The sequence below is a fragment of the Trichosurus vulpecula genome, chromosome 8, assembly GCF_011100635.1.
Source record: "Trichosurus vulpecula isolate mTriVul1 chromosome 8, mTriVul1.pri, whole genome shotgun sequence".
Taxonomy (NCBI): domain Eukaryota; kingdom Metazoa; phylum Chordata; class Mammalia; order Diprotodontia; family Phalangeridae; genus Trichosurus; species Trichosurus vulpecula.
This window is the reverse complement of record NC_050580.1, coordinates 249,636,379-249,650,325: the sequence shown is the minus strand read 5'-3', so window position 1 is coordinate 249,650,325 and position 13,947 is coordinate 249,636,379. Positions and strand designations below refer to the sequence as shown.

The 13,947-nt window shown below is 34.7% G+C and overlaps 1 protein-coding gene across 1 annotated transcript in view; it reads left to right on the top strand.

Annotated features, from left to right (window-relative positions):
* Positions 1–13,947, top strand: part of EML5 (EMAP like 5) — a 186,527-nt gene that overhangs the window by 37,564 nt on the left and 135,016 nt on the right. The window contains exons 10-11 of the mRNA XM_036736732.1: positions 7,394–7,650; positions 8,895–9,107. Coding sequence (XP_036592627.1) covers positions 7,394–7,650; positions 8,895–9,107 — 470 coding nt within the window. The remainder of the gene's footprint in view (positions 1–7,393; positions 7,651–8,894; positions 9,108–13,947) is intronic.

Genomic DNA, 13,947 nt, shown 5'->3' with positions numbered 1-13,947 from the left:
CTACCTTTCCATTCTTCTTACACTTTACTACTGAATACATATTCTTCAGTCCAGTGACAATGGCCTCCTTGATATTCCAGGAACAAGAAACTCTTCTCTCAGCTCTGGGCATTGTCTTTTCCTGTCCCCTGTGCCTGGAATGCTTTCCTTCTTCCATTCCATCTACTCACCTCTCTGACTTCCTTTAAGTCCCATCTAAAATTCTACTTTCTATAGCATACCTTTCCCAACCCCTCTTAATTCCAGTGCCTTCTTTTGTTAATTATTTCCTATTTATTCTGTATGTAGCTTACTTCATATGTATTTATTTGCCTGTTGTCTCCCTCATTGGATTGTAAGCAACTTGAGGGCAAGGACTGTCTTTTGACCTGGATGCTTCATGAAATGGTAGTCTTATGCAGAGAGAGCAAAGGGCTACAGCAACGGAAGAGTCTCTAGAGTCAGAAGGTCACTTGTGAAGAGATGGAAAAGGTGAAATATGTAGAGTCAGTCAGCTAGTTGGCATCAGAGTGGTTGTAGATTCTACTAAGTTATGCATGAGTTTAGATCTGCACCAGTAGAGGGAATAAACACATGGAGAGTGCTATTACATGATGAGCAACAAATGTATGCTAAGATGGCTACAGTTGCATTAGCTCAGTGAGTACACACATTTATACAATCACATCCTACAATTACTAAAATATGGGGGATTATTAAAAAATAAAACATGGTTCTTGCCCTCAATGAACTAACAGCAAGACTTTACATCAAGAACTTCAATACAGATCATGTTCAGAGCCTGCATCAGAAGTTTACATTTATTATATGTTTATTAAGGGATGTAGTAGTTCTCAAAAGATTTAGGAGGAAATGTAGAGTGGGGGTGCTATTTCTGTTTTCCTGATTAACTTGTCCAAGAACTTGATTAAGAAATCTTCGGTATTGGAGATTTTCACTACCAGTACAGAAACAGACAAGATGACTATTATATTTTTTTCGTGTTCTGATGTTTAAAGATGAAAGCAAGAGTGGGTCAAGAAAGGTGAATGTGCAAATAAAATGCTTTCTTCTGATTAGTAGGGAATAAGTTGCATAAAGGGAAGCTAGGTGGTACAGTGGATAGATGGCCAGTCCTGAAGTCAAGAAGACTTATCTTCCTGAGTTCAAATTTGGCCTTAGACACGACCTATGCGACCCTGTGCAAGTCACTTCACCATATTCACCTCAGTTTCCTCATCTGTAAAATGAGCTGGAGAAGGAAATGGCAAAGTACTCCAATATCTTTGTGGAAAAAAAACCCGAATGGGGTCACAAAGAGTCAGACATCATTGAACAGTAGTAGCCAGCATAAAAGAATTACTCCAGTGGTTCATAATGGTATGGAGAATACCTCCTTAATGATCGGAGTCTATAAGAGAATATTAAATCTAGGAGGTTCTGATAGCTATGAAGACTGTAGTTAAGGGCCTTAAACTTTTTTTAATTTTATTTTTTCTTTTTTTCATATTTTCTTTTTTAATATTTTAATTTTCAACATTGATTTCCACAAGATTTTGAGTTACAAATTTTTCCTCATTTCTACCCTCCCCCAGCCCCCACTCCAAGATGGTATATATTCTGATTGCCCTGTTCCCCAGTCAGCCCTCTCTTCTGTCACCCCACTCCCCCCCATCCTCTTTCCCCTTACTTTCTTGTAGGGCAGGATAGATTTCTATTCCCCATTGCCTGTATATCTTATTTCCTAGTTGCATGCAAAAACAACTTTTTTTTTGAGCATCTGCTTTTAAAACTTTGAGTTCCAAATTCTCTCCCATCTGCCCTTCCCACCCACCCTCCTTCAGAAGGCAAGGAATTCAACATAGACCACACATGTATCATTATGCAAAACACTTCCATAACAGTCATGTTGTGAAAGACTAACTATATTTCCCTCCATCCTATCCTGTCCCCCTTTATTCAGTTTTCTCCCATGACCCTGTCCCTTTTCAAAAGTGTTTGCTTTTGATTACCTCCTCCCCCTATCTGCCCTCCCTTATATCATCCCCCCTTTTTATCCCCTTCCCCCTACTTTCCTGTGGGGTAAGATACCCAATTGGGTGTGTGTGTTAGTTCCTCCTTAAGTCAAATCTGATGAGAGCAAGATTCACTCATTCCCCCTCACTTGCCCCCTCTTCCCTTCCTACAGAACTGCTTTTTCTTGCCACTCTATGTGAGATAATTTACCCCATTCTATCTCTCCCTTTCTCAATATATTACTTTCTTATCCCTTAATTTTATTTTTTTAGATATCATCCCTTCATATTCAACTCACCCTGTGCCATCTATCTATCTATCTATCTATCTATCTATCTATCTATCTATCTATCTATCTGTCTGTCTCTATATCTATCTATCTATATGTATATTCCTTTCAACTACCCTGAAACTGAGAAAGGTCTCATGAATTACACACATCATCTTTCCATGCAGGAATGTAAACAAAACAGTTCAACTTTAGTAAGTCCCTTATGATTTCTCTTTCTTGTTTACCTTTTCATGCTTCTCTTGATTCTTATATTTGAAAGTAAAATTTTATATTCAGCTCTGGTCTTTTCATTGAGAAAGCTTGAAAGTCCTCTATTTTTTTGAAAGTCCATATTTTGCCTTGAAGCATTATACTCAGTTTTGCTGGGTAAGGTGATTCGTGGTTTTAATCCTAGCTCCTTTGACCTCTGGAATATCATATTCCAAGCCCTTTGATCCCTTAATGTAGAAGCTGCTAGATCTTGGGTTATTCTGATTGTGTTTCCACAATACTCAAATTGTTTCTTTCTGGCTGCTTTCTATATTTTCTCCTTAATCTGGGAATTCTGGAATTTGGCAACAATATTCCTAGGAGTTTTCTTTTTGGGATCTTTTTCAGGAGGTGATCGGTGGATTCTTTCAATTTCTATTTTACCCTCTGGCTCTAGAATATCAGGGCAGTTTTCCTTGATAATTTCTTGAAAGATGATATCATGGCTCTTTTTTTGATCATGGCTTTCAGGTAGTCCAATAATTTTTAAATTATCTCTCCTGGATCTAATCTTCAGGTCAGTAGTTTTTCCAATGAGATATTTCACATTGTCTTCCATTTTTTCATTCCTTTGGATCTGTTTTATAATATCTTGATTTCTCATAAAGTCACTAGCTTCCACTTCCTCCAGTCTGATTTTTAAGGTGGTATTTTCTTCAGTGGTCTTTTGAACCTCCTTTTCCATTTGGCTAATTCTGCCTTTCAAGGCATTCTTCTCCTCATTGGCTCATTGGAGCTCTTTGCCATTTGGGTTAGTTATTTTCTTCAGTATTTTTTTGGGTCTCCTTTAGCAAGTCATTGACTTGTTTTTCATGGTTTTCTTGCATCACTCTCATTTCTCTTCCCAATTTTTCCTCTACTTCTCTTACTTGCTTTTCCAAATCCTTTTTGAGTTCTTCCATGGCCTGAGACCAGTTCATGTGTTTCTTGGAGGCTTTTGATGTAGGCCCTTTGACTTTGTTGACTTCTTCTGGCTGTGTGTTTTGATCTTCTTTGTCAGCAAAAAAAGATTCTATAGTCTGAGTCTGAGTCCATTTTCGCTGCCTGTTCATGTTCCCAGCCAACTACTTGACCTTTCAGGTTTTTGTCAGGGTATGACTGCTTGTAGAAGAGAGAGTACTTTGTCCCAAGCTTTAGGGGCTGTGTTGCTGTTTTCAGAGCTGCTTCTATTCCACTGTCACCACAAGCTGTGCCACAGCAGCGCTCCTTCTCCCCCAAGAACCGCCAAGCAGGGCAAAGCAAGAGAACCCTGCCTCTGCGCCAGCAAAGCCCTCCTTGCACTCCCACTCTGATCCACTACTTGAATCCTCCCAATGTGTGAGCCTGGAGCTCTGGAAGCAGCCGCAGGAGCTTCCTGCAGCATCTGCTGCCGCCACCACCACTGCCACACCATTGTGGTTTGATTTGGGAAGAGACAGGATCAGACCTGTGCTTTAAGAACATCCCTTCAGCATTTCTGTGGAGTAGGGATTAGAAAGGAGAGATACTTGAGGCAAGGAGCCTAGTTATGATGAAAGCTATTACAAAAGTCCTAGTTAGAAATGATCAGTGTCTGAACTAGAATGTGAGTAGAAGAAAGGAAGTAGATGTGAGAGGTGTTTACAAAGTAGAAACCAGATGTTGGCAATTGATTGAATAAGTGAGGTTGAGGGAGAGTTTGACTACAGATATGAAAACCCAAGTCACTTGTAGAATGGTTCTGTCCTTGACAAAAATAGGGAAGTTCAGAAGGAGGAGGGGAATGTTTAGATGAAAGATAATAAGTTTTGGACATGATGTGTTTTGACATATCTACTAAGCATCCATTTTGAAATACAAACAGTTGAATGGAGCTTTAGAGAGACTAAAGCTAGATATGTAGATTTAGTCGTCATCAACGTAGAGATGAAAATTCGACCCCTGGAAGTAGGTGATGTCAACAAGTAATTAATCAATAGGAGTATGAACAGTGGTCAAACAGATAGAATAGTGTTATGAAAATCCAGAGAGGTCAGCAGTGTCAGATTCTGTTGAGAGGTAGAGAAAGATGAGGACTGGGAAAAGGCCATCACATTTGACAATTAAGAGATCATTGGTAGCTTTGGAAAGAGCAATTTCAGGTTAACAATGAGGTTGCAAGCTGCATTACAAAAAGTTATAAAACAAGTGAGAAGGGTGGAAATTGGGTCAATGAGGTTATGATGAATAAATGAGGTAATGATTAAAAGAGTAAAAATGAAAGCTAATGATGTTAGGAGATGTTAGAGTTTAGTGATAATTTTTTTTAGGATAGGGAAAATGGGTGTATTTGTAGGCAGCCGGGAAGTAGCTAGTAGCTATGGAAATATTAAAATTTATTGAGATAGGAATGATTGTGGGGCACAGTCTACTGGAAAAGACAAATGGTTGAGATCAAGGGTAAAAGTCGATAGGAAAATGGTCACATTTCATTATAAACTAAAAAAAAAAGAAGAGAATGAGAGGATAAGTAATGACATTTGTGACCTGTCATGATTTTTATTGTTTTAATTAGAGTTGTTGCATTTTCTAATTACAGTATCCTAATTGTTTTAGGATTAGCTTTGTTTTGTAGCAACTTCTTCCCAATCTTTTCCTTCAGTTATTTTAATTCTCCCTTTATACCTATTTCATTCATTGAATATTAATTTCAGTTAATGTTAGTGGAATGCCTAACATATTTATGGGAATGGTGGGGGAGGCTACAGGGAGATACACAAAGATAAGTCATAGTCTTTATACTTTTTTGTGGAGGTGGTGAAATATAAACATAGAGAAATATGATATAAAGAAGAAGAGTAAAATTCCTTTGAGATTGGATTCCAGCTGGGGAAGTTATGGAAAGCTTTTTACAAATGAATGGCATTTTAGCTGCTCCTTGAAAAACAAGATGGCAGTAAACAAATATAGAAGGTGGAGTAGACATCATAGAAGATATGGAACAGTATGAGCAAAGGTATAGATATTTGGGAAGTAGCAAGTAGAACAGATTGATTAGAATACAGACTCTGTATATGAAGGAGAACAGTGTGAAAAACTTTATGAGTGATAGGTTGTAGCTAAATTATGGAAGGTCTTAAATGCCAAGTCAAGGAGTTTGAAGCACCTTGATTGAAAGTGTTCTAGACTCAGGCTCATTCTTATTTTCTTCAAGTGTGGGAGAATGCTTTATATATTTCCTTTCTGTTGTCTTTTGTATTAATGAATGTTGACCATTTTGTTGACCTTTTTGGCTATAGCAACTCTTTAGGCAGATTTCTTCAGGGAATGGTACGCCCTGGCTCCTAGATATCATTTCTGAATAATAATTACTGGTTTAGAATCCATCTATGTTTTGTATTTGTCTCCCCCTCTCTCAGAGTACCACAGTAAGGCTCATCTACTTTTTTATCTTATTTGATTATCTTCATGAAATTTTCTTGTCCTTTATTTCCATAATCCTATCAACATATTTTTTACAACTTACAAGAGTCTGATGGCAATGTGCAATCCTGGTGGGTTGAGAATGCATTTGATCTTCTAGATAGTTTATAAATATTTTAAACAAGATTAGCCCATATCCTTTGTTTCCTCTCTAAGCAAGTTTTCTATCTTAAATCCTCTTCCCCCATCCCATGGTGATTTAACTTCTTTTTAAAAAGATCCCTTTGATGTGAAACTTTGTCCTACTCTTTCTGAAAGCCTAAATAAAATGTCTAGTTTTTGACCATGTACTTATTTGTTCTTCTTAAGAATTATAGGTAATACATTTCCCTTTACAAAAACTATTCAGTCTTTTCACTGATATGTTTTATTTGAAGTGTTCAGTGATGCTACTCTTTATTTTAGATTCTGCCAGCTATTCTAGTATGAAAAGAATATTCATTGGTCTGTAGTACTGAGAGAGGACAGAGTCAAAGTAAAAAAGTGAAGCATGGATGGAGCATAAAGAGTAAATAGCACTAAAGAAGTTTGAAGTGTCAGTGAGACAGGTCCAAAATCGGGCATGTGAAAGTGTCCCCTTCTCAAGTGAGCATATCAGGTATTCTTTGCATTAATATAATTTTAAAAATCTATTTCCGTAGCTGTTAATATTTTTGTGAGTTTACATTCATAAAGTATAAAAATGTTAATTTTTGGTATCAGGATAGCACACAATTGTGGGTAGAAAATAAGGGTGATAATATAAAGGATATAGTGGGTGTGACTACTATCCTTAAAGAACTTGTATATTTGAGGTGAAGTGAGCTATAAATAAATAGCAAAGCATTCCATACTTTATAAAGGAAACCAGGAAAAGCCATATCATGACATAATATGTGTGTGCACACATGTATACATATGTGCATATGTATACATATATATGCATGCATACATACATGCTGCCATTGATGAAACAATACATGCCCTTTTTAAGTGTTGCTATCAATTTATTTTTCATCTTTGTCTTGATACTATGGGGAATTATGCATATAATTTTTTATTTTAGTATTTTTAAATCAGTATTAATAGTAAGACATCATGTTTATGTGATACAAAAGTATTTCATATGTTTTAATTTATTAAAATCTTATTGTTTCATTCCTCCTCTGTGTTTACCAAGTCCTTGCTTGGTATGACACTAGAATATGTTTATTAAGTATACATATTTTTTAAACTGTAAACACTGAATTGTGTATATTGTTCTTGTCATCTGTATTAAATGAAGTGTCTTTTTCTGCATTAACTGTGTTCACATGTCATTTTCAGTTAATTTTCTTGTTTACCATTTTCGCTATAGACTCAGAGTCATATTTCGTTAGACACAAATTTCGAAAGTGAATTGACACTAGAATGACTTGCTCTTTCATGTGTCTGGCAAATTTTCTTTCTCTCCTACAGAGATATGACAGAAGTTGTTCATATTAAAGATAGGAAGGAAGCTATTCATGAATTAAAATATTCACCAGATGGAACTTTCCTTGCTGTTGGATCAAATGACAGCTCAGTTGATATTTATGGAGTTGTCCAGCGGTACAAAAAAGTTGGAGAATGTGTTGGATCCCTTAGTTTCATCACTCATTTGGACTGGTCTTCAGACAGTAGATATTTACAGACCAATGATGGAAGTGGAAAAAGACTGTTTTATAGGATGCCAAGTAAGGTTTTTCTAATATACTATGTATATACATGTATTATATATACATATACTATATATGTCACAAGGGTTTTAGAGAATATCCACAATTTTTTTAAAATTTGTTATTAGAAGGATAACTTCACTGGTATTTAATTTATTAAGAGTGTTTAATAAAACCACAGTGTCTTTGGGGTCTATTCTGTAGGACTAAATTAGAAGTAAGGACATTTGTCAAACTGAAAGATACCTTAAAAATAATGTAGTTCAACTCACTCATTTCACAGTTGAAGGTACATTATAATGGGATCCTTTGGGCAATTAATTAAACCTTTGGATAAGATCCAAGATAAACCCACTCCATAATTAATTCAACTGTACAATGAATGTTGTTAAAGCAGAATTCCACTGTATTTTGGATAGGATTGCAAAATGCCTTTCTTTTCTTTATCTGACATGAATTAACCAATAGAAAATGTATCTAAGATGAAAATTTGATTCCTAGAAGAATGGAGTCAGCTTGGTAAACTTCATAAAGAGTAATTTGAAAGTAAGCATAACTTACAGTGCAAATATAACTGAATTTGAAGAGCATAAACAAGTTTTCTTACAAAAGTTAAATAGAAATTGTCAAAAGTCTCTGTAATTGGTTAGTTTAATGTAATACTTAATAAACTACTCCATCTTCTTTATAAGATGATGAACTTATAATTTATATTTTACACTATTTTTTTCCACTGGCAACCTAAATACAATGACAATCTGAATAATGATTATTAATCAGAATCCATAAAGCCTCTTGCCTTAAATGTTGATTTTAATATCCTCTACTTTAATTTGTTGGTTTTTTATTTTGGTGTCTTTCCTTCAATCCTATTTTTTTAAAAGCCCGCCTCCTGGGCTCCCTTATTTGACTCCTAAGTTGCCACTGGCATGGCTCTTCCTCTTCCTTATGACTCATGCCCAATACAGTGTTTTATGTACTCCAATTCTAATGGGCTTCAGTTTTGTTTTCCACAGTAGCTTTGACTACCGTGTGCATATTTGAGTTTTTACAGATCACAATTGGGAATTGTTCTGTTATATTCTTTTAGTTATTTCATGTCTTAACCTGTCAGCTCTTCCTTCTTCCAAAATGCACAATCACACTCTTACATATTCCACTCTAACTGGGGTGGGAAGATTGATAGCGCTTAAGGTTATACTAGATGGGGGAAAGGCAATTACAGTGAATTTTTAAAATGAAAAAATTTGATTTTATTTTAGGTGGAAAAGAAGTTACAAATAAAGAAGAAATGAAAGGTGTTCAATGGGCTTCGTGGACTTGTGTTTCAGGCCTTGAGGTTAATGGAATTTGGCCCAAGTATTCTGATATCAATGATATAAATTCTGTAGATGGAAATTTTATTGGCCAAGTTTTAGTTACTGCTGATGACTATGGAATTATAAAACTATTCCGATATCCTTGTTTAAGAAAAGGTATCTATTATCAAATATCCTGTCTGTTATTGTTATATACTATTAAATTCTTGTAGGAAATTCAACTTGGTATAAATATAGGGGTTTACAGTCTTTTTTTTGAAAATGTATTTGGGTTACTTTTTTTTAAGTAAGAAAAGTGAAAATTCTAGTTGAGTAAAATTAGAGTGTTAAAACTGGAGTTGTTTTAATTTAATATAAGAAAACCATTTTTCATATGTTGGACTCTATAGGAATTTTGCATCCTGAAAATTTCATTAGAATAACTATGGAATATATATATCTATATCCATATCCATATATTCTTAGTGATGGGAAATTACTTTCTAGTATTGATCTCTTACCTTGAAAATGTATAATCCACATGGGTCCATACTGATAAATTATTATATTTTTCTTATGAATTTGTACATTCATTCATCATGTATTGATTTAACAGATAGTTGTCAAGTGCCTACTATACACAAGGTGCATATGAAAACCAGGACGACATAGCGAAAAGATGATCGTATTTGAGCCAGAATCCCAACTTTGCCATTTTAGGATGGTATGAATTTGGGGAACTCACTTACTTTTTATTGCTTCAGTTTCCTGAACCGTGAAATGTCAAAAGTAATACTCTACTACTTCCTTGACAGAGTTGTGAGGTTCAAGTTGGAATAATACATAGAAAGCTCTTGGTGATTATGAAGTGCTTTGTAAATGTAAGATATATTTTAGAGAGTGTTCTAAGTAATATTTTCATTTGTTAAATAGTTCTTATAAGCTCCATCTTAGATTTATTAAAATACTTTTTACAGTTCTTTAAAGTGATTTTATTTTGCATGTCCTTAAATGGAGTCAAGGAATGTAATTACTTACCTTCTTCAGGTACATCAGCATTTAACTACTATACTATTCCATATATAATTATTAAAATCCATCATCTCATAATCTCATCATTTATTCTTTAGTGAAGCAGACAGAGGAGATAATCATTGCTATTTTTTTAAATTTTAAAATATATGCCCCTGTAGCAGTAAACTGAATTAGCATGTGAACATGGAGACAGGTCTTAAGAAAATTGAACTCAGAACTAAAGGAAATTAGTTAACTATCCAAAAATAAATTTAATTTCTCAAACATATATTTACCTCCCACTATGTGAAGGTTCCCCCACTAAAGTTTTTTCCCAGTTCCTCATCTTTGTGTTGAGATAATCCAGAGTTTTTGAAGATGGTGCCAGTAGAATTCAAGGTCTGGCGGATGCTACCAACTTTGAAAGACTTTGAAATTGGGCAACGTTTACAATTTAACGTCCCTGAAATTAGGCTTATTTCAAGAGAGATTAATCACCCTGTTTACCATAAGGTGATAAAATTTTCATCTACAGCAACTTATCAGGATCTAAGCTAAGTAAGGTTGCAATTTGTATCAGTAAAGGGAGTGTTCACACTGATTAAATCACATATTCTCGAAATATTTAGGTAGATATAGATCTCTATTGCAGGGGATTAGAAGATATAAAGATGAATGAAACTCAGAACTGATCCTTTAAAATCTAATGGGTTAGATTTAAAGTCATCCTTAATAGCTACTACAAAATAAAATACAAAAATGGAAGGCTTCAAAAGCAAATGGGCAATAGATCTATTCTTTGAAGGATGGATAGAATTTCAACAGACAGAATTCAACAAAGCAAATTCCAGAAACATTTAACTAAACATCTTTTTTTCTGAGAACTATGCTAAATGTTGGAGGAGATAAGTTTAGGTGAGACATTTTCTTGGGCTATTTTAATAGTGCTTTTTTGTTTCTTAGATAGGTAAGACACAGATGACTACAATGCATAGGTACATTAGAGAGCTGAAAAACAAAGTGCTATGTAAGGTCTGAGATGAAGGTCATTTCTCACAGAGGAGAACAAGGAACAGTTCATGGAGGAGTTGGCATTTGAATTGTGTTTTAAAGGATAGATAGAAATTAGGCAGACACAGAATGGGCAAGGCCTTTCCTAGCATAGGGTATAATGTGATCAAAGACATGGAGGCAGGTAAATTTAGAGTGTTTTCAGGGTATAGAAGGTCGACTGGTTTGTCAGAAGCATACATCACAGAAAGGAGTGTCAATATGAAATAAATCTGGAAATACAGGGTGGCATCACATGATAAAAGCCCTGGAATGTTAGAGAGAGGGGTTTGAGCTTCATTTGCTAGGTGATGAGGCAGTCTCTGAAGATGTTTAAGCAGAGGAATGACATAATTAGAATATTGCATAAGGAAAACAAAGGTGACAGTAGTGTGAAGGATGAGTTGGAGGGAGAGTGGAGGCAGAAATCTCTTTTTGGAATGATTACATTAACTTATATGGCTGGTTCTGAGTGTTTGTATTAGGGTAGTGGAAGTGGGAATAGAGTGGAGAAGTAGGAATGCTAGAGATATTATGGAAAGTATTTGTTCACTGAGTGGGTATGAAAGGTGTTAAGTCAATGAAAAAAAACACCTTAAATTTTGACCAGATGTACAGAATTGCCACTTGCAAACATTGTGAAGTGAGGAGGGGTAGTATTCAGAGGAAAGATAATGGGGTAGGTAGACAGAATGGATCTGTGCATAGGAGACAGAATAAGCTTTGGAAAGGCTTATGTTAGTGAAGAGAGTACTGGATTTGAAGTCAGGAAGGTCTAGTTTTGAGTCCTGCTTTATGTACTTACTATCCTGCCTGGGAACAGGCCATTTAACCTTTCTGAGATTACCTCAGTTTCTTCATCCAGTAAAATGGAGATAATACTGAAAATACCTAGCTTATAGTGTTGTGTTAAGGCTCAAATGAGAGAATAAACATAAAATTGCTTTGTAAGCCTTAAAGCAGTATATAAGTGAAGTTTATTATTATGAGCAGAAGTTCTTAGGAAGAGAAAGGCTTTGTGTGCCTTTTTTGTTCCATTTTAATGAAAATTTATTTTGAGAGGTAGGAGAATATTTTCTTTGAGACTGAGTGATAAATTTTATGCTTAGATATAACTAAGAGCATTGGTAGATTGAAGAGCATTGATAAGAGAGAAAACCATTGCAAGTTTAGCAGTTAGCTAAATTATTTTAAGACCCAAAATGTATTTAACCTATTTGTAGAAATATTGTAAAATGCCATTTATATTGGCAGATGTGATTTTAATTAGCCACGATAATCTAAAATTCCATATTTGAGAAAACAGTATTTGAGGGGAAAATTTATTTTCTTCCAATACACCACATTCACTTGACTAGAAAAAAAACTACAAAAATGAATGAGTGTTTTACCTTATTGTAAAAGTCAGCAATGTTAGATAAACAAGGGAAATAAATTCTATACTTAAGGGCTATATGATTAATTTAACTAAAGTCACATTAGGAATAATATTTAGATTTTACCATTTCAAATAATTGCATAAGGGAATATGTGATACAGTGAAATTTAAATGAACTGGAAAACCAAGTATCTAAACATTTATCCAGATTTTTTTCTATGTTAAATTTTTATTAGAACATAGATAACAGAAATGATAATATCATGGACTTTGTTGTCCAAAAAATAGATAAATTTCCAGTATTTATCCTAAGTCAATGTAAATTCAGCTTAATGTCCCATACCATCTGCACTTTTGGTACTATATAACTGTAATTAATCAGAATGTGAATACTAAGGTAAAGTCATGAATCAACAAAGAAAAAATAAATTATGTTTGCTATATTAAAAAATAGAATAATATATCAGAAAATTTGCAGTGACAGTTTAAATAAGAAAATCTGTTTAATTTTTAGCCCCCCAATTTTAAAGAATAACCCCTGTGCCACTCCTCCCATCCCTGTTTTTGGTTAATTGACATTTAACTGTACGTTTTAGGAAGAGATTTGTATTAACCCCATAATAAAATGCACTTAAAAATTAGAAGGAAGGATAATAATGATAACAATAGTTGTATAGCTCTTTATAGTTTTCAAAGTGATTATATATATATAACTTTATTTGATATTCATAATAGTTCCTATAAGGTAGATAAGGTATTATTATTCCTATTTTATGGATTAGAAAATTGTTCATGAATTGTTTCATATGCATTGTCTCCCTAATTAGATCATCAGTTACTTACATATATTTGTTGTCTATTATTTGCAAAATGTATATGAGGAATAGCTTGATGTAGGAAGAAGAGCACCCTAGTTGGAGTTGAAGGATGATTTGATTTTAGCTCTATTATATACTATCTTTGTGAAAACAAGTCATTTAGCCTAAGTTTCCTTAGAGCAGCAGTTCTCAAACTTTTTGATGTCAGACTCTTTTTATACTTCTAAAAATTATTGAGGACCTCCAAAGAGCTTTGGTGTATGTAAGTTTTATCCATCAATATTTACCATATTAGGAATGAAAACATCTTAGTATCATTGTGAAAGTAGGTTTGACCTCATGGTCCTTCTAAAAGAGTTTTGGGAACTGCCAAGGGTTCCTAAACTTTACCTTAAGAGCTGGGACTGTGTATTACATTTCTTTTGTATCTTCATAGATTCCAGAGTGAATGAACGAAAAACATTTAAGTGTTTACTGTATGATAAGTGCTGAGGATACAAATACAAAAGCAAGACAGACCTTGCCCTCAAGGAATTTACATTCTAGTAGATAAATACAACATATAAGGAAGCTAGAGGTGGAGGGAGTATGATGTGGGTTGAGGGACACTCAGGCCTAGTTTGGAGATGGAGAGAAGATGGCATGGTGGCCTGGTTCTGAGCATATCCTAGGGGTACAAACTCCATTGGGAGGTAAAAGAGGGTCAGAGTGCAGGTGGCATTTCTTAGAGATGGCTAGAAAGTAGTTTTGTTGCCCA